The 24,061-nt window shown below is 31.9% G+C and overlaps 2 protein-coding genes across 2 annotated transcripts; one reads left to right on the top strand and one right to left on the bottom strand.

Annotated features, from left to right (window-relative positions):
• The first annotated feature begins 108 nt into the window (after positions 1 to 108).
• On the top strand, positions 109 to 22,695 carry LOC149906912 (uncharacterized). The gene is made up of 3 exons (XM_090103810.1): positions 109 to 204; positions 19,552 to 20,628; positions 21,611 to 22,695. Exons 2-3 carry the CDS (start codon positions 19,575 to 19,577, stop codon positions 22,078 to 22,080), a joined length of 1,524 nt encoding a protein of 507 aa, XP_089959936.1. The 5' UTR covers positions 109 to 204; positions 19,552 to 19,574; the 3' UTR covers positions 22,081 to 22,695.
• LOC149906913 (uncharacterized) lies at positions 13,316 to 15,344 on the bottom strand. Its single transcript, XM_090103955.1, has 2 exons — positions 14,631 to 15,344; positions 13,316 to 14,558 (listed from the first exon to the last, which is right to left on the bottom strand). Exons 1-2 carry the CDS (start codon positions 15,225 to 15,227, stop codon positions 14,397 to 14,399), a joined length of 759 nt encoding a protein of 252 aa, XP_089960081.1. The 5' UTR covers positions 15,228 to 15,344; the 3' UTR covers positions 13,316 to 14,396.
• Positions 22,696 to 24,061: the final 1,366 nt, after the last annotated feature.

A 24,061-nucleotide genomic window follows, 5' to 3' on the forward strand; every position in this document is an offset into this window, starting at 1 on the left:
ATCCTTAACACTGTCAAATTTAAACCACCCCTGTTAGGCTGTTAGTTACTCCCTCCAATTTCCGTGTTTCGATCCTCAGTGCAAAACCCGCGCGGTCCGGGACGAACGTGTGTCGAAATCGGCCGGTATTTGCCCGAAACTTTATCGTTACTAATTGTGATCTAAGTGCGTGCTCAAAGGAGTTTTGGAAGTTACAATATTTCGGTAAGTTCGTTATATCAGAGCTTGTTTTTCACAAAGTTTGCGCGTGCCGTGCGCGCGCTCTACGTGATATTTCTGTAATTCAGTTTCGCTTTTGAAGCAATTACAGTAATGCTCTAGTTTTTTTAATTGAGTTTGTTATTGTGTGCTTTAATTAAATAATGATTGGTTTTGAAATATTATTGATAATTATAGAATACGCTTTGTAAATAAAAATTTAATTAAAATAAAAGGAGGGTTGTAATACAAAAGATAATAAGAAATAAATTAAAGCTTTTTATGCTCTCGTTCCATGATTTAATTACAGAGATGTTCGAATTATTTTATTATTGTATAATTAATGTGCGTATTGTAAATTAATGTATTCACGTGAATAAATTTGTATTATTTATAAATGGATGGACGAGATTTATAAAGCATTTAAATATTGAGCCTGACTGACTAAGGGCCGATTTTTCAATGCTTGGATAAAACTTATCCGTCCAATAAAGTATTACACGATAATATTAAAATGTCACGTAAACTGTCAAATACGGGCAATTAGAATACGTTTTTAAAATGGTAGTTTTATACATTATTCGACGAATAAGTTTTACCCAAGCATTGAAAAATAGGCCCTAAGAATAATATTGTTTAAAGCTTTATCATCTCAGATATTTATTTATTGTATTTTTGTTTTTAAGTTTAATGGCAATGGGCATGGTAAAGACACTGAGCTCTTGTCATAAAGTTTATTATTATTTTTTATTTTATTGTAATTAATGATTTGATTATCTTTTAATTTATTTAACACGTTTTAATCTTATAAATAGGTACTGATAATGATGATTTTAGTATACCTATGTCCGCAGTTCATAATGTAATGATGTCTTCTGAATTTTTTATAATATTTACAGTGATTTGTTTTTAATTATGTGAATTTAAATCAAATCTATAATATTTTACCAACTATGACGTTTTATATGTAAATTCGTTCAAAATTAATAAGGAATTATATCAATCTCTATCAATTTCACAACACACTATAATTTCAGACGTAATAAATCCGACAATAGTTCTCGTGTTCTTAACCAACAATTCAATTAACCTTTCAAATATCTAATACAATTTTGTAACAAAGAGTTCTGCAAACAAAATTGGATTTGCTAATAAATAATTTTCATTTGTAACCGCATAATCGAATTTATCACGTACCAAATCTAATTACATTATTCCCCCGTTTCCCTGACCCACGCGTGTATTGCTTTTATTATGTTATCATAATTCACAAATTTCATATTCGTGGCTAATGAAAAAACTCATAAATGTGACAAAAGAAATCTTTCATCAGCCATTTAATTTTGTGACGTCATTTTTGTATTGTGACGTATCTAATTACGAAGACCGCGATACAAATAAATGTAAAAATACATTTCGTATTTATTTTTACTTTATCTTGTTTTCTTTGTATTTTCGTTCTAATGTAAGAGATGCGAAACTTTGTCTATTTTCACGCCTGAATAATAATTCAGTTGAACAGCGTCTTGAACGAATTTTGATTCGTAAAGTGGAATTTAAGGAAGGGCAGTTATTTTAGGCGCCAAATCGAAGTTTGAACGGGATTATAGTCTGTATATTTGTATGGATATTTATTTACTATATATTATTATTATCTTTATTTATATGTAGTTTATATGGGAAGTGATTATTGAGAATGCCGTATCACAAGAAGGGCTTGAGCTTTTGCGGTTGCGTATACATAATGAAACACTAATTATCTTGGTTTATAGTTCAAATCGTTAAATGCTTAAATGAGATACCTTTATCTAAAGAAAGTAGTCTTCTAACTTGTCAATGTTGTTAAAACAATATTTAAGAAAATACCATAGGTACTCAAAAAAAGCTTCAACATCTGGGTTTTGATAGTTTTATTTAGTGTATGTATTAATATTATAATATCAGAACATATTAATAATAGAAATAAAAAACTACAACTGATTAAAAACGATTTATTAATTGCACAATGTAACAACGTTTCGTACAGCCCACAGAGCGTCACAGGCTGATTGTAGTTAAGTAATTAATTGAATCAATAAACAAGTCTTTTAAATTCCACCAAATTCCTCTTACGGTGCATTAACATCAAACGAACATAGAGCTAGAGCAAGAGTATGCTTTCGTAATCTTTTAGTGTAAACAAAAACTAGTATTCAGTAGGTACTGGCGGTCCGCCCCGGTTTCGCCCGTGGTACATATTTAGGTTTTCTCTCCATAAAAACCATCCTCATACTTCAAGGAATATAATAAAACAAGAATTATCGAAATCGGTCCACCCGATCCCGTTCAAGGAAAACGGGTTTTATTTTTATATATTACTAGCGGTCCGCCCCGGCTTCGCCCGTGGTACATATGAAAAATAGATGTTGGCCGATTCTCAGACTTACCCGATATGCACAGAAAATATCATGAGAATCGGTCCACCCGTTTCGGAGGAGTATGCAGACTAACATTGTGACACGAGAATTTTATTAAGAGATATATAGATTGTTCAGTATTAGAACATTACATAGAATCTTTTCGAACGCACTAAGAACAACGAAAGACATATGTAAATGCACCGCTATATCATGTAAAGCATTAACACATTAATGATTACATAACCTCAAAAATGAGGAGATTATTAATTTGGTAAACAACTTCTGATAAGTCTTTTTTTATATGAAAGCCTTCACGGTGGTCCCATTAAAATTTTATCCATATCTTCCGAGTTTTTGAGGTAGATATGATTAATAATGATGAAAAATTAATTAAGGACTTAATTAATTTTTCATCATTGCTCGAAATCTGATTTTTATTAAATAAAGTTACTAGCTTTGAGGTTTTACGGTATAAATGAGTACACTTTTAATACAGTTTATTTGAGTTTTTTAAACGACGTACGCGCTGTAAAACCCACGACTTCGCTCGTAAAGCAGTCGCAAACAAAATGTATGCAGTCACATCTCACGGACGCGTTCATAAAACTGACCGATTTGTTGTTTTTTACAACTACCCACAACTTTATTGTTCTTCCGTTTGAATTGTAGACTAGAGTAGATAATTTTTGAAACAAAAAAAAATCGCAGTCGGATGAAACCCATTAGAAAAGGAGGGGAATATGATGAAAATTAAAGGAAAAATAAATTACGGTCAATCCGAGTTCGGGAAAAGGGAGGGGGGAGCTTTTAAGAGAAAAAAATGGTTTCTCTTGATTTCCGACAAAACTACAAGTCCTACGGAAAAAAGTTCAATGGCAAAGTTGTAGATAATAAAAAGATCTACAACTTTTGTATTGACAATTTTTTCACATAACCTCAAAATTTAGGTGAAAAATTCAAAAAACCAAGTTTTTGGTTTTTTATTTTTATCTACTTCAAAATTTATTTTTTTTCTACGAAATTTGGTGGAAACTTGCTTTATTATGTCCCAAATATACTGTAATTTATTTGACTGAAAATATTTATTTTTTCGCCTTATTTTGAATTAATACCAAAAAAACAACCTAATTTTCAATCGAAAAGTCACCCGTCAAAATATCAGCTTTTTTCAAAAACTTGGGGAGCCTTTTATTCATTGAAATCTCTACTTTCATATGGTGTAAAAAAAATAAACATTACCATAGTAAATGTTCTCAGAAAATGCATACAAACAGTGTGAAAATGAGCTTTTACTAAATCAGGCACACTTCTCAAACTACCTGAAATGTTTTTATCGACATCATTTTGCTTTTGAATATGCTGTAAAATATTATACTTAGAACAGATAATTTTTTTTCTTTTGAAATATTACCGAAAAGCCGATACAAGAGAAGATATAGAGTTCGAGAAGTGTGCCTGATTTAGTAAAAGCTAATTATGACACTGTTTGTAAGCATTTCCTGAGAACATTTACTATGGTAAGGTTTATTTTTATTACACCATATAAAAGTAGAGATTTTGATGAATAAAAGGCTCCTAAAGTTTTTGAAAAAAACTGATATTTTGACGGGTGACTTTTCGATTGAAAATTAGGTTGTTTTTTTGGTATTAATTCAAAATAAGGCGAAAAAATAAATATTTTCAATCAAATAAATTACAGTGTATTTGGGACATAATAAAGCAAGTTTCTACCAAATGTCGTAGAAAAAAAATAAATTTTGAAGTAGTTAAAAATAAAAAACCAAAAACTTGGTTTTTTTAATTTTTCACCTAAATTTTGAGGTTATGTGAAAAAATTGTCAATACAAAAGTTGTAGATTTTTTTATTACCTACAACTTTGCCATTGAACTTTGTTCCGTAGGACTTGTAGTTTTGTCGGAAATCGAGAGAAACCATTTTTTTCTCTTAAAAGCTCCCCCCTCCCACTTCCCGAACTCGGATTGACCGTAATTTATTTTTCCTTTAATTTTCATCATATTCCCCTCCTTTTCTAATGGGTTTCATCCGACTGCGATTTTTTTGCACTTTTTATTATTTTTAAAGGGATCTACCCCAGTGTATTGAAAGATTGCGCTCATATTTTGATGACCGTAGGTTAGTATAAAACGTTTAGAATAAACATATTATGTTGTGGTTGTTTTAATGTTGCATTGTATAATGTTATAAAACTAGTAGTGTCGCGCGGCTTTCTAATTAGAACTTCTCTATTTTGTATACAAACTATACAGTTTTCTTTTAAACTTAGAAACATAATTGATAAGTAACCAAACTATACACATAATCATATACAACTTAGGTATTTAAGACTCATTTTAGACTATTTGAAACTTTTGTATACCTACTTATTTTTTCCTTTGCGTAACAGATCACAGTTGTCCATTAATGTACTCAAAAATTCAATACAGGATATTTTATTTTATTTAAGCTTTCGAATGCAAAAAAATACATTCAAATCGTTTCATCCATTTGAAAGTTTCGATGCCACAGATAGACACTTTCTTTTGCACGCCTCATAAGCGAAGCGTTGAGGTGGGTACTACTGTCACTTCGCGCAAAACATCTGATTTTTCAAACTTAAAATGTCTTTATGTATCATACATTGCACTTGTAAGATAATACATACACACACATATTAAGAAAAAACACTATTTTTAACATTCATGTTATTTTTGATGTCATTTTTCTTATTTAAACTAGTTAAAAAATAGTTTAAAAAAGTTCTGTTTTGGACGTCCGTGTGTCTGTATGTGCGGAGGATTTTCTTGTTAACACGATAGCGACTGAAATACTTTACTAATCGAGTCTTTTTTTTTTCTCTTACGCTTGAGTATGCTCAGGAATAGAACCCTTTCATTTTTCAGGGTCTGATTCGATGTGGTTTAATTGTTATTAAATAAACAAAAATAATAATTTATAAATAATTATTAAAAAAAAATTATGAGGCGTGCACTTTTGGATTTTCCAAACTATTTCAAGTCAGTTATTAATATTAGACCCTAAAAGTCTTATTATCTAATTATGTAAATCTAACTCTGATCCTTATTTCCCCTCATTTCATTTGGTGTTCGATTCTTAAAGCCATTAAGGCCTTTATTGCAAGACCTTATTAAAACCACGCTCAGAATTCTTAATGAACGAAGTCGTATTTTTTTATATGGAGGGTCCCAGATTTTATTCGTTGTAGTTGAATACGTGTTGTTGACTGTTACACTGTTGTGTTTGTGATATTATAACAGGATTAAACTATTCGTATAGTATCCAGGGATTTGGTGGGAATATTAATTTTAAATAAAAAAGTAGAGTTGTTAAATAATATCTAATTATTATAAATGTTCATATTGCCTTCGTTAAACAATACAAGATACTATAGTCTAGTCTAGAATAGAAGTGTCATCATTATTATAATATCTGTGTATGAAACCATATTTATTTATTTCACTCTATACAGATTTCAGTAAAAATTTGCTACCTACAAATGTTTTTTGTATAATACTATAATTAGCGGCTAATACGGAGAATACGCTCATATTGATAAGAAACTTTTAATTATAAAACTTGCGTGGACAGAAATTAAAAATTGGCATAGACGTACATTACGTCATTTACGTCATAATAATTCTGGAAATGTTATGAATAGATCCACGCCGAAGCACTTATTAATTAGGTATCATGTTTAGGAACGCTGTAGCGTTGAAAGATTAAGGCTACGCGCAGACATACAGCGTTCTGCGTTCCGCGTTCTGCGTTCTGCGTTCGTCAGTTCTGCGTTCTGCGTTCTAGCGCACACAGGAGCCGTTCAAGACATTTGCGTTCTATTTCGTGACTCTCCGCACGAGAAACATGTCTCTCGAAAGTTCATCTTCCGAAGATGAAGCCTTGCTTTTGTGGAGTCTAGAGGAGTCAAAAAAAAGTAGAAAATGTTGGGTACACCCTATCAACACGAAACGAGATGATATGGGAGGATTTAGTATTCTTATCCCTGAGCTGCTTCAAGATGAAGAGAGATTTTATATTTATTTTCGAATGTCAATAAATAGCTTCAATGAGTTACATGACTATGTAAAATCTGAAATAGAAAAACAAGATACCAATTGGAGAAGACGGACCAGCCATAGCGAGAACGCGAGTTCTTTGTAATTCTGTACAGAGAACGCGAGAACGCAAGCGTTCCGAATGACCGCCGCGGTCTAATTGCGTTCTGTGTGCGCCGGCGCTATTATAGATCCTTCACATTACAAAGAACGCGGAACGCAGAACGCAGAACGCGGAACGCAGAACGCTCTCTGTCTGCGCGTACCCTTAATGTGCAACTCTAATAATATTATATCCATAATACTATTAAAATATTTGCATAGCGACGTTTAATTTTGTTTCACAACATAATATTTCGCTTCTTTACCTTTCTCCCCGTGGTTGCCTGGCAGAGATCACTGCATAGTGATAAGGCCGCCCTTTGTGCTTCTATTTAATGATAGAATATATATACACTTATTTAATACCTTTATGTATTAAATAAGTGTAAAATAAATAAATAATTCAAATTTTATGAGACGATCTCATTTGATCGACAGTTTATATTTTTGATTGAAATGCCCAATACAATTTTGTTAATAATATTTTTATTAAACCGCGTGCCTGTGACGCTATTTTTATTCCAATATATTCTGGTTGAAACCGGAAAAGCGTGATGCGAATTTCCTGCGGTGTCGGTATAAAAATAAAGCCATTCCACTTTATCTAAATGCTTCCATAAAATTGTAAAAATGCATTTATTCCACTCTCTTTACTTTATTTGCATACATCCCGAATATTTTCGTTCAAGTATTTTGGGAACGGAAATAAGCTGGCATTTTTATAATTACACTTTCGTCTGTTGTCATTTTGTTGAGAACAGTCGACTTTAGTAAAATGCAAATGGTATAAGTTTATTAAAACTGCTTGGAAATGAATAAATGAGGTACCTACGATTCCGAGAATTGTATCGTTTCAATTTTAGTATAAGTATTCAAAAGTTATATCAAACGAAAAACTGTCTATTTCTAAAATGTTATAACAGGTCGTTCAGTTAAAAATTAATCAAGTCACAGCGACGTCGATAAAAACATCATTAACGCAGGTGAAGACAAAAAGGGCCATTCTAAAATCACTTCAAAGAGGCTTTGTAATTTAAGTCTACCGCCCATTTATATTACCTTATGGCCGGCATATTTTCTCATTCCAACAAGACGCGCACACAAATTGTCTCCTTAATAAGAGGTTAGCGCCATTCTAAGGTTCCGTAGAGTTTTAAAAGTTTGTAATAAATTTTTAAGCTTCGTACATATTTATTAAATCATAGTGAGTTTCATTATTAAATGTAGATATATAATAAAATGGTCTCAAAACAATTAGAAGTATAGTTAGGAGATATATATAATTCCTTTGTTTTGTAATTAAACATACAAGGATCGCTGGACCGTGGTCGAAATTCGACCTTCCCTTACGTTTGTTGCCCGAGTTTTCAAGGCACGTAGTAGCGGTATGATAATGTAATATAACATGTATAAACAAACTAATAATACTTCTAGTTTGGATATAATTATATATTTATCACACTGCAATGGTAAAATACTTAAAGTTTTATATGTTAAATATAGTATTTTTTTCTGCATACCACTAGTTACTTTATAACCCAAGGTAAAGACCCATCACTTAATACGTAATGTATTAGGGTAAAACTCCTTTAACCTTTTTCGACACCTTATAAACCCATCTACCAATAGACTCAAATAACATTTCAGATTTGTAAAAGTACTTCCAATTTTTAAGAAATGTTCATAGAAATTTGTACCCAGAAGAAACGTTAGCTCACTTATCTAAAAAATTATTCAATTTATTCAATACACGTAACACACAAGACATTTCAAAACGCCCTTTCAAGGAATTATTTCAAAGACATCCAAACTCAAAAGAAATGTTAAAAAGGATATTTACCTGCATCTACCTGTGGATCTATTATAGTTTTTCTAAAAGGACAGTAAAATGTCAACGAGCAAAATATACCTGGTGAGGTATGTAGGATTGTTTTGGGGTATTTCTAAACCTCACAATTAGTCATTTCGATGGAGCTATTGAAGAATAATTTCTCGGATTAAAAGATTTCTATACAATTTATGTGACACTAGCTGGTTTCCGCAGTTTCGTCTGTGTTAAGAGGTATTTTAAAAACGACGCTCTTTTTGTTCTCCAAAAGAAGTATAGTCACTTCTTATAACAGCACTTTTATGTCTGAAATACAATGCGTTTAAGCATAGTCAAGCCCCTCGTTGAGAGGAATTATATCAATTTGCTACTGGCCAGTGTACTGAATATCGCCTTAACTAAACTGAGTTGCGTTACGCTGCTTTTGTTGTAATATAACATCGCATTATGACATTTAAAGTTTTATTTAAAATCAGTCTAGCCTGTCTGGTCTTTACATTCATAGATGAGCCCGGTACTCTGGATTTTTGGCTCAGACAGTTACATACCACAACTAACTTCTAAAGAGACAAGTTTTTCATTAGATGCTCCTCCCAAAGGGCACAAACCAACGTTCTAGAACATCCCGGAACAACAGCCATCAATCAAAACTAAAAATGCTTATTGGCTTAAGGGAAAGGCTTGGAATTGAAACTTTACACTCGCAGTCTAAAGCCGAGTTACGTTAATTTTGTCGAAGTTGTACTGAATACTCCAGCGGCTTCAAATGTGTCTCTTAACAACTTTAGAGTGGATTAGCTGACGTTAAAGATACGGGAGATGTAAATAAGTCAATGGAAGTCGTAAATATTTGAAAACATGAAAGCAATTCAATTAAAATAAGATATCATTTAAATCACCGATTTAGGAATGTTGGATGCGTTTTAATGATCATTTGGAAAATTTCAAATGCAATTTATGAATAAAAAATGTTAAGCAGGTACGGTATGTAAAGAGAAGAATTCTTAAGCCTATATTTAGTCTCAGCTTCGCTTATTTCCTGCGTCATCTTACATCTAACAATATTTATAAGTATTTTTTCTTATCAAACATCAATCGTAAAAAAAGTACATTTAAGTATTATCAGTTATTATCTCTAGATCGAAAAAAAATACTAAGATACAAAATAAATTTGTACAAGAAGGCTATTTGTATCGATAAACTTACCATCAATAGAGAACCTAAACAAACAATATTATTTACTTAAAATATCCTCCAAATTTATTTAACGAGCCAATACGATTTGATTATTTAGTAATATCAAGTTTAGGCCTCCCCCACATTGGGCGTAGGCCGAGCGTACGCGTTTCCTGAGCGTGCTGCCGGCGTCGGCGCGGCGCGGACGTCGCGTCAGCGCGCCGTCTGTGGGGCGCGGGCTACGCGTTGTCCAGCGCCGCGCGGGCGCTGCGTGAACGCCGCGCAGACGCCGCGCTTACGTCGCGTTCCATGGGCGTTCGGCCGCCCGTGCCCCCCGCACACATTCCATGAGTGAGAGGGGCACGACGCGGGCGGCCGAGTGCTTTAGACGCGACGTCGCGTCGGCGCGGCGCTTGCGCAGCGCTTGCATAGCGTTCGATGGCGCGACGCCCGCGCCCCACAGACGGCGCGCTGACGCGACGTCCGCGCCGCGCCGACGCCGGCAGCACGCTCAGGAAACGCGTACGCTCGGCCTACGCCCAATGTGGGGGAGGCCTTTGGAGAATAAATACATTCAAGAGGGAATTTGTTTCGGTATCTTTATTTAGGAGCTTTTTTAAGATAACTTCGGCCTGCGTCTTTGCTTGCGTAAACGGTTAGTGCTATTTCAAAAGACAATCTATCATTTTGCCAATTATTATTCAAATCTATTCATCTGTTTTCATGCAATTGATTAAAAATAACTATACAAACTTTTAGGATAATAATATGTATTTGATTAGAAGAATAATATGCTATTTACGAATGTTTAATATTATATTCTTACAAATAAGGATATATTTATAAAAACACGATTAATAGAAATATACTTATTTCTGCAAACAATTCAGGCATTAAAAACTATTGCGCAATTAAAATATGGTTTCAGCGACAAAGTAAAAAGCTCGCTTAAAGTATTTGAAATATATTATATAATATATAATATATAAGTATAATAGAAAAATTTATGTTAAATAGAGAATGTTTGATTATTATTAATACGGGAGAAAAATATAATACATATCAACTATATAACCAACGTTGAGATAATACATATTACCAAACAACTGAGTATTATAATGAAACTAATACCACTATATGTAACATTTTAATAACAATTAGTCAATTAGTTTATACTAATAATTTATGTTTGTATATTTGACTAACTATGCCCCGCGGTTTTACAGAGCTCCGCTCCTGTTGGTGTAATGATAAAATATAGCCTATAATAAGCATTCCTCGATAAAGGGGCTATTTAAGACCGAAAGAATGTTTAAAATCAGACCAGTAGATCTGAGATTAGCGCGTTCAAACAAACAAACAACCTCTTCAGCTTTTCAATATTAGTATTGATACCAAATTACCAATGTGTTTCCAATTTAATTGACATTTAAATATGTCACAAAAAATATATTTCCGATAGTTATGCATTTTAATTAATACAATTACTTTCTTACGTACAAAGCTTATTCAGACGAGCTTTTAAAGTAGAGTGAATACTAAATATATATTTCAGTAATACATCTAGACTGTTAAAAATCTAGTACACCAGTTTTAAGTATTTATATACGTCTAGCTTGCAGGATAATGTAACAGGATTGTAATTAAACTATGAAGGCTACCGTTACATAACTTTAGGAACGAGTTTTTAATTGAAAAAAATAGACGGCCAATAAAGAACGTAACGTTTTCACAAGCTAGATGTTTAATCGCGGTAACAAGTAGCCTATGTCACTCTCCTAAATAGTCTTCTAACTAACAAGAAGCAAAAATCATATCATAAAAAATATGGTCCGTTGCTAACATAACATACAACCGACAATCGGCAAACGACATTATTTCACGTATATTCTAAAATATATTAATGTATAAAGTGAATAAACTACTATTATATTATGTATCTTGTTTATTGTATTCAAGAACAAAATGTATTTCTGGAATAACTTAAATACTTTAGGATCTCATAATGTGTGTGGTCTTTGTTATCTTATCCATATTATTACGTTCACAGAATGCCCGTCTCCACTATCATTTATAGATCACAAAATGGTCAGATTAATGCATGTTTTACGGTATTCTTGTGTGATATTAGTTACTTCCTGACCCAGACATTTATAAGTAAAAAAAATTGGGTCGGAACAATGTTGAAACTATAATTAAAGTGAAGTTAAACACAGTCTGTAGAAAAAGATATACTGTAATTTGACATAACAATCTCTAATTTTTAAAGGTACAATCGCGCAAAAACAAAATCAAGAAAAAAAATATAGCCTTTTTTAAATACATGGATCGTATTATAGATGTACTATAAACTACTGATAGAAATATACTATAATATCATATTATATTGGAATGTCAAAAGGTTGCAATATTAATAAGATAAGAACAGTATCAGAAAAGAGTATATTACCATTGGCTGCGAACAATAGGTATCTAAAAGTTTTTCTCTATTGTTGTTCGCATAAAAAAGACTGTAGAATTTTCTTTCCGCGTTCTTTTATTTTAGGCCATTTGTATAATATAAATTTAAAACAAAAACGCTTAGAATTTTCCGCATCCATCACAAGCCGATTATTACAAACAGCACCGCATTCTACATTATAAACCAGTACTTCTATATTTCAAAAGCTAATTACAATTTGCCGTCTAAAATAAAAACCCATTTTCAAAGTACTTTTAAAGACAGCGATCCAAACAGTTCATCAGAGAACTCTCTATGATAGATGCGTACAATACGCATAAGTATGCGACTTCTCTACGCAGCAATAGAGAATAAGGCCGAGAACGAGTCGCACAGCACATAATGACCCATTGTTCTAAAATATATTCTTCATGGGTAGATAGATATTATGTTGTTGGACCCATTAGTGTAATTTTAACAAAAAATGTCAATGTCCATTATAGGAACCAAAGCAAATCCAGTCATGGACAATTGTTGTACAATATTGGAACCCTTTGTTTGAAATGGTCGTGATAGGTATATTATTAATCAGAATGAAAAGACAATACAGAAAAGGGCATGTAATTAATACCTTTAAAAAAAGTTTATTTTCGACATATGTCCATAAATGGATATATCCATAGAATTAAATCCAGTTATGGACACTGAAGAATTTTATTTAAACAACATAACCTATCATGATACTAAATCGTGTAATATTTCGTACAATTAACTACTATAAATAAAAGTAATGTCAAATTTTGCTAACATTTATACAAAAATTCTTATAACCAAAATTGTGTCCTCACTTCCTTAAGGATTTTCTTAGTAAAAACGGATTTCTTCGAAACGAGTCGCAGCAACTAAACATAACGTTCTGCCATCTTCAAATGTTTTGGCCGAATAAGATGAAATGTCGTATTTTGATAGCTTATGAACCAAACTTTTATTTTAAGTATTGCCAAATTATATAACGTTAATTTTGGTCTTAATATTTAAATTTAATATTTATTTTGTCCATTACTGGATGCTTGTCCACCACTGGTGCCGTTACCTTATGGACAAAATTTTTAATAAATTTAATACATATTTTTGAAAGATTGTATCATTAACCTTTAATCATTTTATCACGTCAATATATTTGGTTAAGTACCTACCAATAAAAGATTAAAATACCGTACTTGAAAAGAGAATCGTATACTTAACACTCTTTTTTTAGTTAAATCATAATATCATATTACGCTGCTTAAATAATTAATACAATTTTACAATTATTATGTATACCCACCCTTTTCAAACTACAAATTTTGTTTGATCAAAATTATGACATACCTACCTATTTATATAAATTTACAAGCATTTCACACTTAGTATTGGATAGATACATTATACACAAAAATATTGTGTTATATTGATAAAACTTACATCTTTACATTAACATAAATTCTTAATGTTTAGTCGGTGAGAATATTGTTTGTTGAAACCCTATATAGTAATGACTGTTAATTTAATGTCTAGGTTGTTTCCATTATAAATATACATATTACATAATTAAAACAAAGTTAACAAAAAGTCTTTTATCGGTGGCATATAATAAGCAAGTACAAACTTCGTTTTTATATTTGCTATAAGTATTACGTAAAATAATTTCATCACAGGTTTTGTAGTTATGTAAGGAACTCCTAGATCAAAAAATACACCTAACTGATCTAAGAAGGAACTATTTTGTTATCGCGCTAATATTATAATTAATGTCTGAGGTTTAATTATAAAATGTGGTTAATGCATAAAACAACATTTTATGTCAAAAAATAAATACACAGCATGGAATAAATATGTACAACACTGTATTATATCCAATCATTGGATGTAACAACAATATTATATCCAATTGGGAAGACGTTTTGAACTTTTTATTGTTTCACTGTTCCAGCAATTCTGATCTTTTATTATAACATTGATAGAATGTTCAAATATTCATTTTTCAATTTACAGTATGATCTATTTTATTAGTTAACAGAGCATTCAAACAGGGCTAATATGAAAAGTATGGAATGTATGATGGAACCCACTCTGGATTTAAAAAATATTTACTTCACTTTCAATTGATCAAATTTTGTAAGTTACTTTTATGAGGAACTAACTAAACCTTAACCTTCTTTGCTGGCCGAAGAGCATAGTTTAATGTTACTTGTCGTTTTGTAGCTGCACGCCGAGGCTGACGTCTCCCGTTCCACTCCGCATCCATTTTGCACGCTAACTCATAATCTCGCTTCTCTTGTTGTATTAGTTTTTCGATTCTAAGCTGCTCTTGTAAAATATGTTTAACATCACAATCCTCCAAAGGACTAGATAAATTCTTTACAGCTAGACTTACCTTATTGTTATTTATTGATTCAGCACGAATGGGAGGGCTATTTGTGTCTTTCTTTGAATACTTCTTGCTTCCGCTTCTTAGTCTCGCTTTTCTCTCTGAAGACACTTTACGTTCATTCGTTTTTTTCTTCGGTGTTGTTTCATTATCAACTTTAGAAATACTACCCATGGACCGAGTACGTCTAAGAAATGTCTCAGTATTATCAGTGAGCTTGTTAATATCACCATGATTGTTTCTTGTAGAAGCATTCCTTTCTATTTTAAATGATAATGACTGAACTGCAGTCAGACTTACAGGTTCTGAGCGTTTTAACTTTGACCTCATTGTACAAGAATTTTTCTCTGAAACCTTTTTTGCCTGCAATATACTGAGAGCAATTACAAATGCAGAAGGCAATTTATTTTCCAACGAAATTTTTCTCAGGTGACAAAGACTTTCTATGTACTGAGCCCTGCTTGGTGGGCTTTGTTTTGTGGGTATTTTTATATCTTTATCTACTCGTAGGGTGGGAACGCGTAGAGGCAGGCCTCGATTGGTCATGAAGCTAGTTGGTGTTGTGCCTTCAATAGGTTTAAAATAACATAGTTCTTGTTGCATGGAGTCAACACTACCAGTTTCTAAATTCCTATTTTCTACAATATTGGACTTGTGCTGGAGAATTCCTGTAGCAGGTAGGGGTAGTGATACAAGTAGGGACTGTAAGCCATTTTTAGTTTTGACTGGATGCTTTTCATTTAAGCGGCTTACACCGTCATTACAGCCAGGTAATAAATATTTTTAGTTTAAAAGGCAGCTCCATTGTTCTCGATTTCACGGAGCTCCCTTAATAGAAAAGTGTATTACGAAAATAAGACTCTACGACAAACCTTTCCTTTAGAAAATTGTTTAAATTTTCTAAGAAATGAGGATGTACGGTAGTTCATTTGCGACGAACTCAGGTATTTTTAAAAGTGTCATCTGAAATGAAGAAAGACAGACGGTCGGAATTAACTTAAAAGTTTTTCTTATGAAATGACTGAATATACCCAGTTCGATGTTTGCTATTTTAAGATGGTTTTGTTTTTAAATTAATTTAAAACGGACAAAAGACGTGGAGACGCTTTGTGCTTTAAAAATTTAATTATCGCGTCTTCTTCTTAGACTTTCAATAGACGACAGCTTATGAATGGCAGCTGTTAGTATTCTAGTATCAACATATAGACTGAATACCTAATAAAGCCGCCGGCAATACTATATTTCCTCTGTATGAATTTTCAATCTCGTCTATTTTAAGACTGCAAAGTTTCATTCAAGATTTAAAGTGTCGTAAGCCTGATATATAAGTAGTAGATGGTTACTTTATTATGTGTTTTAGACGGTATCTAAAATGAAATATTGGAATATCTTAATACTATTATAAAGGCGAAAGTTTGTATGGATGTATGGATGTTTGTTACTCTTTCACGTAAAAACTACTGAACCGATTACAATGAAATTTAGCACACATATAGAGGGTAACTTGGATTAACACATAGGATAGGTTTTATCCCGGAAATCAAACGGGAACGGGAACTATGCGGGTTTTTCTTTGAAAACGCGGGCGAAGCCGCGGGCGGAAATCTAGTTATAAAATATATTTCAAATTATAGCGATATAGCAGCAACTATGGAGTTCTTGCCGCCGCCGCACGGAGCGTTTTGTGTGAAAAAAGAGGATCGTCCGGCCGCCGTACGTAACGTACCGCTTCTGCACCGTAGCCGTCCGATACGAAATGCATAAGTTGAAAGCGCCCTTATATAAATGTTTGAGTTTATAAGTAAGGCATTAGGCACACACAGCTGTTGCGTCAGGTTACTGAAAGCAAAAAATTAAACCTTTATCAATCAAGGTGTAATTGAATTTATAAAAATTCCACTTCAATAATACACTTTTCACTTAGTTTAGCTATGACATAAACCTCTTTATAATCATTCATATTTACCACCAATATAATATACACTACGAAAGTATTACTCAAGGCTCCAAAGACGAAGTTATTGAAAAAAATATACCTGTATTATATGAAAAATAGCATGGATTTCTTACCATTTTCCTTGACACTTATGAGCAACGGGGAAATATTACGTATTATGTATATGAAATACTCGCCGATAAGACTCACGAATAATATACATCTTGTAATATTTTGTTGAAATCTTACTCGACTTCAAACAAGGACAAAATATTTTTTGTATGTAATTCTATTTCTATAGAAATAAAACTTTAAGCTTTGAGTTAAACTAAAGAAGGTGAAGAATAATTGGGTTTCGATATATAGTAATTAATTATGTATTTAATATCATGGGCTATTCATAAAATAAACCTTCAAGAAATCTGTGTTGATTTTGATCAGTTTTTTATGTATTGGGTTTGGCTTTGCTTCGCCCGCGTGGTGTTTTGATAAAAGGTAGCCTATGTTCTTTCACAGGGTCTAAAGATTGTCTGTGCCAAATTTAATCAAAATGGATTTAGAGGTTTAAGCAGGAAAGCGTAACAGACAGACAGACAGATTTACTTTCGCATTTATATTAGTAGGGATTTAACTATTGTTATTTTCAGAATTCACTTTATAAATATAGTATCACATTTTATATGAAGCTCACGATGTTTGTGGAATTTGTATGAAAATTATATTTAATCTATTCATATTTCAGGTGAAGTTATAACAAGTTAACTTTTTCTATAATTATTATGCTCGAAGCTGGTAATAAACTAACTTTTATGAATTTTTTATCGAACAATAAAGGACTTTACAAACTACAAACATTTAATTCATTTTTAAATAGAGTTACAAAGTTTTGTGAACGTTACAAAATACATTTTACGCCATATTATAATAAATTAATTTATTTACGTTGTATTGTTATCATTTAAGTACGATTATACAGAAAGTACTTGAAATTGAGATTAATAATTTTCTTTTCTTGCTCAGCTTGGAAGAGTTGGAAATATAGAAATTTGTAATTTAGAAACACATTATTTTATGATCAATTTGGACACATTTGTTTTCACTTAATATTTATTTATCATAAACTAGCTTGACCACAGGATAATATATTAAATGATAACATAGTACATGGTAAAACAGTACTTTGTATTCCATTGTCATCACATCCACAAATCAACAGATTATTTATTTAAAATATATCATATTTCTTAACCTACAGTTTCATAAGACTAAGATATTTCTTGGTATAAATTAAGATTTCATATAAAACATCCCTAACATGAGTCCACACACTTTAGAACCTATTTGGTTCCATATTTCTGTCAAAGAAACAATTTCACCTTTTACCGTTAAATATCTGAGTCTTTCCGTATCAAATCGAAAGGAAGTAACTTTATTTACTCGCTTGATTTCCAACTTTGTTTTACAATCGAAAATCTCTTGTTCGTTCAAAGAATCGAACTTTAACATCCAAAGAGCATCGATACAAAGCCTTTTCAATATTTAAATGTATACAGTTCTTTGACAAAACAAATGTAAGAAACAAAGAAATATTCCTTGTCAGAATTTTGTTCTCTCTTTACAGTATGAAATTTGAGACATAAATTTAATTACGAGTTTATAAATTCTGGGCTGGATTGTTTTTTAGGGAGCTGTTTTTGTAACGATTTCGAAGAAGTCGATTTGAATATGTAATTATTTTTATTTTTCATTTTCGTGATAGAAATAGGGTTTCGTTTCTTGAAATTATTATTTTAAATTGTATTAATTTACATTTTAGGAAACATTATTATTGTAAGCGTATCTTCCAGTTGCGCCTTACCTGTTACCTACCTACAGATTAACAAAACAATATTAAGCGTCGTACCTTTGATAGTAAGATATTTTGTATGCATATTGCTAAGAAAGCGGGCAACTTAATTAAGGCATAGTCAAAATGCGTGAAGGGTTCAAAAATCCAATACGTAATAATCATTTGATGAAACAAAAGGGCAATCTTGTGTTGCCTTTTTTGTCTCTTATTAAGCCGTCGGGAATGAAAGGAACCAATTAAAAATGTCCTTAATTAAACGCTTACCTTTGGCTATAGTAGCGTAAAGAATGACAATAATTGTCCTAATTATTGTTAGATCTGGACAAATAATTAAAAGAAAACTGTATTATATTTACTTATTGGAAAAGCTATATTGAAACGTTCACAAAGAAATTAATTATTCTTTTTTTCTTATTGGTATTTATATGTAAAATGTATAAGTTTTTATTATAATATAGATACATACGACGCATCCATTGACGTGAATTCATCAACGTTTAAACGTCTGAAACTTAATTTTTTTAATGTAACATAGCTTAACAAATATAAAAATAATGTACGTTTACCTTTTCATAATACTAATGTAGTAAAGTAAAGCAACCAACGCTTTTCCTATGAATAAAATGATGAAAATAAAGAACAATATCCCATTGTGACGTCAAAAGAAACTGTCTTACTATTCGTGAATTTCATAATTAAAGAACGGCTAAAAGTTGCCGAAATTACTATGGCTCTGTCTGGAACCACAATAGTTCACAATGTTCACAATCAGGATATTTCAAAGGATACAATGACAGAGTTAAACAAAGGAAGTGTATGAGTCATCCGACCCCTGCAAATTAGTCGGAGTGCAACTTGTCAGGGAACCGCTGATAATAAAACACCCTGAATAGTTACACGGTCGCTGTCCACGTTTTATGATACCAATTAATTATTCCACGTTACTTTTCCATACAACCATTATAACCATTACGACTCATTATAAAAACCCATCGAGTCATTTAATATATTGTACCATGCTCTCCTTTTGTTTCATTTAAACGTATACTTCAACAATAAAATAAAACTACGTTCCCGCACAAAGCTAAGTTGCAAATTAAAAAATAAAGTCCACGTTTTAATATATGTTTTGCTTGTTTCAGGCCGAGTGAAAAGGCTGAGAACCATGGAGACCCTCATTCAATATTTACTTCTAGCTCTCGCACTGACTTCAGTTCAAATATCCTACACAGAGAGCCGTTTAAATGAAAAACGCAGGGATAAAACTGAAAGGAGATACCACGGGGCGCAAGCTAAAGACAATATGTGTGAAATTGCCAACCGAGAATCAAAAGTACATTGCTACTGTGAAAATACAGAAATTAAAACAGCCACTCGCGCCGACTGTTGGGTGTTTAACGGTGGCATTGATGAAACCGATCCAATTTGGGCAAGTTTCAATTCCCAGCCGCTCCTTGAAAAGCTAACGTTCAACGTTCGATCGGACGGCGCACTCAAATTTGTGCCACTTAACGTGATTCACAAGTTAAAACGCTTGCAGAAACTACAAATACATTATGCTACGCTGAGCAAGATCGAAAAAAAGACCTTCACGAACATGTCGACAGTGAGAGAAATAACGTTAATGAACAACAAAATAATGGAGTTGGACTTTTCCGCGTTCGCAAACCTCCCTTCGCTCGTAAACTTGACTATAAAAGGAAATAAAGTGACCGAGATCCAGAGGGATGTTTTCGTCGATTTACCGAGTCTCAGATATCTCGATTTATCGTTTAACAGTATTAATCTAGCTCACGACGGATGTTTCGAGCATCTAAACGTCCTCAACGATCTGGTATTGGAAGCGAATTTAATTTCGGTTCTAACCAGGGACACTTTTAGGGGCCTCGCTAATTTGACGAGATTGGATCTGAGGTCCAACAAGTTATCGATGATTGGAGATTTGACGTTTATCGAATTGTGGAATTTGAATGAGCTTCTTTTGGATAATAATGAATTGAAATATCTATCCGAAAGAGCCTTTGACGGATTGGCGATGCTTCAGAAATTGTCTATGACCGGCAACAAATTACAAAGCATTAACGAAGTGCTATTGGAAGGCGTTCGAGGGCTCGAATTATTGGATTTGAGGAATAATGAAATTGAATTATTTTCCTATGAAACTGTTAAACCCATTTTGGAAAATTTAAAGCTGAAAACGTCGGTACTGTACTTAAGTGGTAAGTTTTTTAAACAAAATCACATATTAATTGACTCTTAAATAGAAATTGTTTATGTTTTTGTATGTTTATACGAAGTATGTAATACTATAAATAAAATATTAACTATTAATTATAAGTATACATAATATGTCAAATATAGAATTATGTTTAATATTTTGTACCAATATTAGGTAAACTTAAAGTACCTTTGCTAATTATTTTCTAGAACAAAGGTTAAAGTCTCATTTTTCATAAAGATAGTTAAATTGCATTTCAAAAGTATTGTTAAATAAATTTCATATTGCATAAAATATATCTTTGTTTATAAAAATCTCTTTATAATTGAAAAAAATAAAAATGTTCCAAATAATACTCTATAAATAAAAAGACCATACCATTAAAGTATTAACAGCATACAATTAAATAGTGTTCTCTGAAAGCAGCCATTTTTCGTTGAAGTGAATTCAAAATACATTATTGAACAGTTGAACACCATTCCGTATCCGGATTAAGTAAATTACAATGTTCAAATATATTATCCTTAACATGTAGACACTAGACATGTCATTTAGCAGTAAATAACACAGCAGACACATTTCAAGTACGTTCATGAGAAGATAAATAACTATATTTTAAACAAACAATGGCACGCTCCCTATAGGGCTCTAATCCCCTATAGAGACACCCCTCTCGCGTTAAGCACAATTAATGATTGTAACAGTTCCCCATACGAAGTCAACAATGGCGTAATAACACGATTTAGGCACAATGAAATATGAATTATTAAAAATCAACAAACATTACGGGTCTGTTCTCATGATAATTTCATTACGCACTTTTGTTAAACGTCGATACGCGTCGGGCTGAATGAGCCGGAGTTTTATTAGATTACGTAGGCGGATTCCATGTGGATTCCCCCGAAATTTACGATCTCATTTCGCTTTCAAATATTCCTTAACGCTGCATAAATTCATTTGTAACCATAAATATTTATTCGCAGGTAACAAATTAAGATGCGATTGTCGTCTATCCTGGATTCAAGTTCTGCGTAATGAAACAAAAAGCGAACCCCTCAGACAGGCTCTCGACGAAGTCACTTGTATTCCCAATGTAGCAGACAACGTCGATAATGCATTGAGCCCCAAAAGCAGTGATGTTAAAGATCTTAAAACCGATTTAGATGCTGATGCCGATGATGATTCCTTCCAACAAGATGGCAATGAAGATGAAACGTACAGTGAAGCAAATAGTGCATACAAATTGGAAGATGAGAAATCACTCAATCAAGTTGTATTGGTGGATATGCCACCTGAATCTCTACCTTGCCCCGGCCAATTGGGACAAAACGGAGAAGATTCACTCATGCTTTCATCAAAAGATGAAAATTATTGGCAATCGAGTTCGAGCGTCAAGTTACTATCGAGTGCTGTCGTAATACTTACTACGCTTTTATTAAATCTTTCTCATTGAATTTTTATAAACTCTCCAACCATGGCTCAATACAACCAGAATTTCCCTGTGTATTGTAACATAATTGGGTATTCTGTATAATTTCCCTTGTTTTTATAAGGAAAAAAGACTGGTTAAGAATATTTAATTAAATTATTCCGTAGCGAATAGTCTGATTGCGACAGCGAAATTATACTGTTAGGGTACAGAAATATGATTGTAGGTTGCGAATGTTTTAACGCAATACTTTCGTGTTTTATAAAAGGAAAATAAGACATTAATTAATTTTATATGACGTCTAGTTCGCTTCGAATGTTTGGGAAAGAGATTTCACTTAAAAATTATTACAATATCATCTAAATTATATGAAACATTTTGATTTAAACATAGTGATAAGTTATCTAGTATTCATAAATAGTACCTGCCAAGTGTATTGATATTGGCAATGTATTTTGCTCTGAATATATTTGTAACTTACGTTTGGCTGGGTTTCAACTTATTGAAAATTTCATACTTGGAAATATGTTTACGGTCTACATGAAAAATATGGTGAGAGTACGACCTAAATATTGTAAACGATATTTAAACTGCATCCTTTATGGTTTCAATTTTCAGCACTTTATATAATTGACTCCACTCCGCCATTCAGTCTCTCCGTCATTTGGGAATTGAAATTGTGTACGTTAAATATTGAAATTACAAGTACAAAATAATGTATAAATTAGATTACTGAATTTCAACCAGTGTTGTTTATTTTTCAACACTATTCATATAAATCGTGCTTGTATAAGATTTAATCAAAATTTTACTTATAATTATAATAACAGTTTTTAAATCATACAATGAAGTCGATTACATATTTTTAAATAATAAATAATAATCGATATTAAAAAAGCTCAAACATTCAGTAGTTTAAAAATCCTATTTTTCGGAATTGCATATCATATAAGTAATTTATTTTGTAATCAATTGAAATATGTATTAGTGTTACCAACTTATGTATAATTTCTTGGACAGCATGTATATATAACGCTTTATAACTTATAGTACTTATTTTCTTATTGTATAGGTCATGACTGAAAAACATATTTTTAGATAAATAGCATAGTAATGTTATGTATCCATTTGTGATTGTAATTTGAAAATGTGGAACGAATTAGATTTAATTAAGAATAAAAGATAATTTGAGAGAACAATATTATTAATGGGTAATTAAAAATGTATATAATTAATTATTATGTTTAAGGGAATGCTTATCTTTGTTGGGAAAGTCTTTTCGTGTTTAGTTTTTAATGGAATTTATAGCAAATTTTCATTCAAATATTACACCAAACTCTGAATAAAAAATAAACATTTGAGACTCAATTAAATGAAGTTATTTTCATAAGCTCATTTTTGAAAGAAGTTTTTTCTTGTTTTGTTAATGTACACAATAAATATTTTCCTACCTGGCTTCACTTTTATAATTAGTTTTCGTATAAAGTACAACGTTTTGTGTATTTAAAACATGTCAATAAATCATAGGTTTTATTTAATTATACACATAAGTATGTAAACTGTAAAGTAATCTTGAAAATTACGGAGCATTTCGATTTGGGTATGATTTTTCTCGACTTTAAAAATCTTAAGTTGATCGACCAAATCATTATTTATATTCTTTTAAATAATTAAGATAATTACCATATTTTAATGTATTTATATAATAATATAGTCTTGTTAAAATGTGATTATATTACTTAGACATTCCTTGAAGCTACTTATATTTACTTACTACTATTTTGCAATCAACTTAACTAACTGACTAAAATTGCCTTCAGAGCAACATTTTCAGAAATAGTGATGGTAGATTTCCATGCTGCCGCTTTTCTGAAATCTGATTGGCTAACTAACGCACTTTTCATCTTCCACGAAGCAGTACCTACGTCTGGAACTGATGCTATACCACGCTATACTTTACTTATATTGGCTAAAATGTATCTAATACATACATACATAACAACAA

This window comes from Colias eurytheme, chromosome 7 (genome assembly GCF_061535395.1).
Source record: "Colias eurytheme isolate Ceu_HAF_F1 chromosome 7, ilColEury1 Martin Lab GWU primary, whole genome shotgun sequence".
Lineage (NCBI taxonomy): Eukaryota > Metazoa > Arthropoda > Insecta > Lepidoptera > Pieridae > Colias > Colias eurytheme.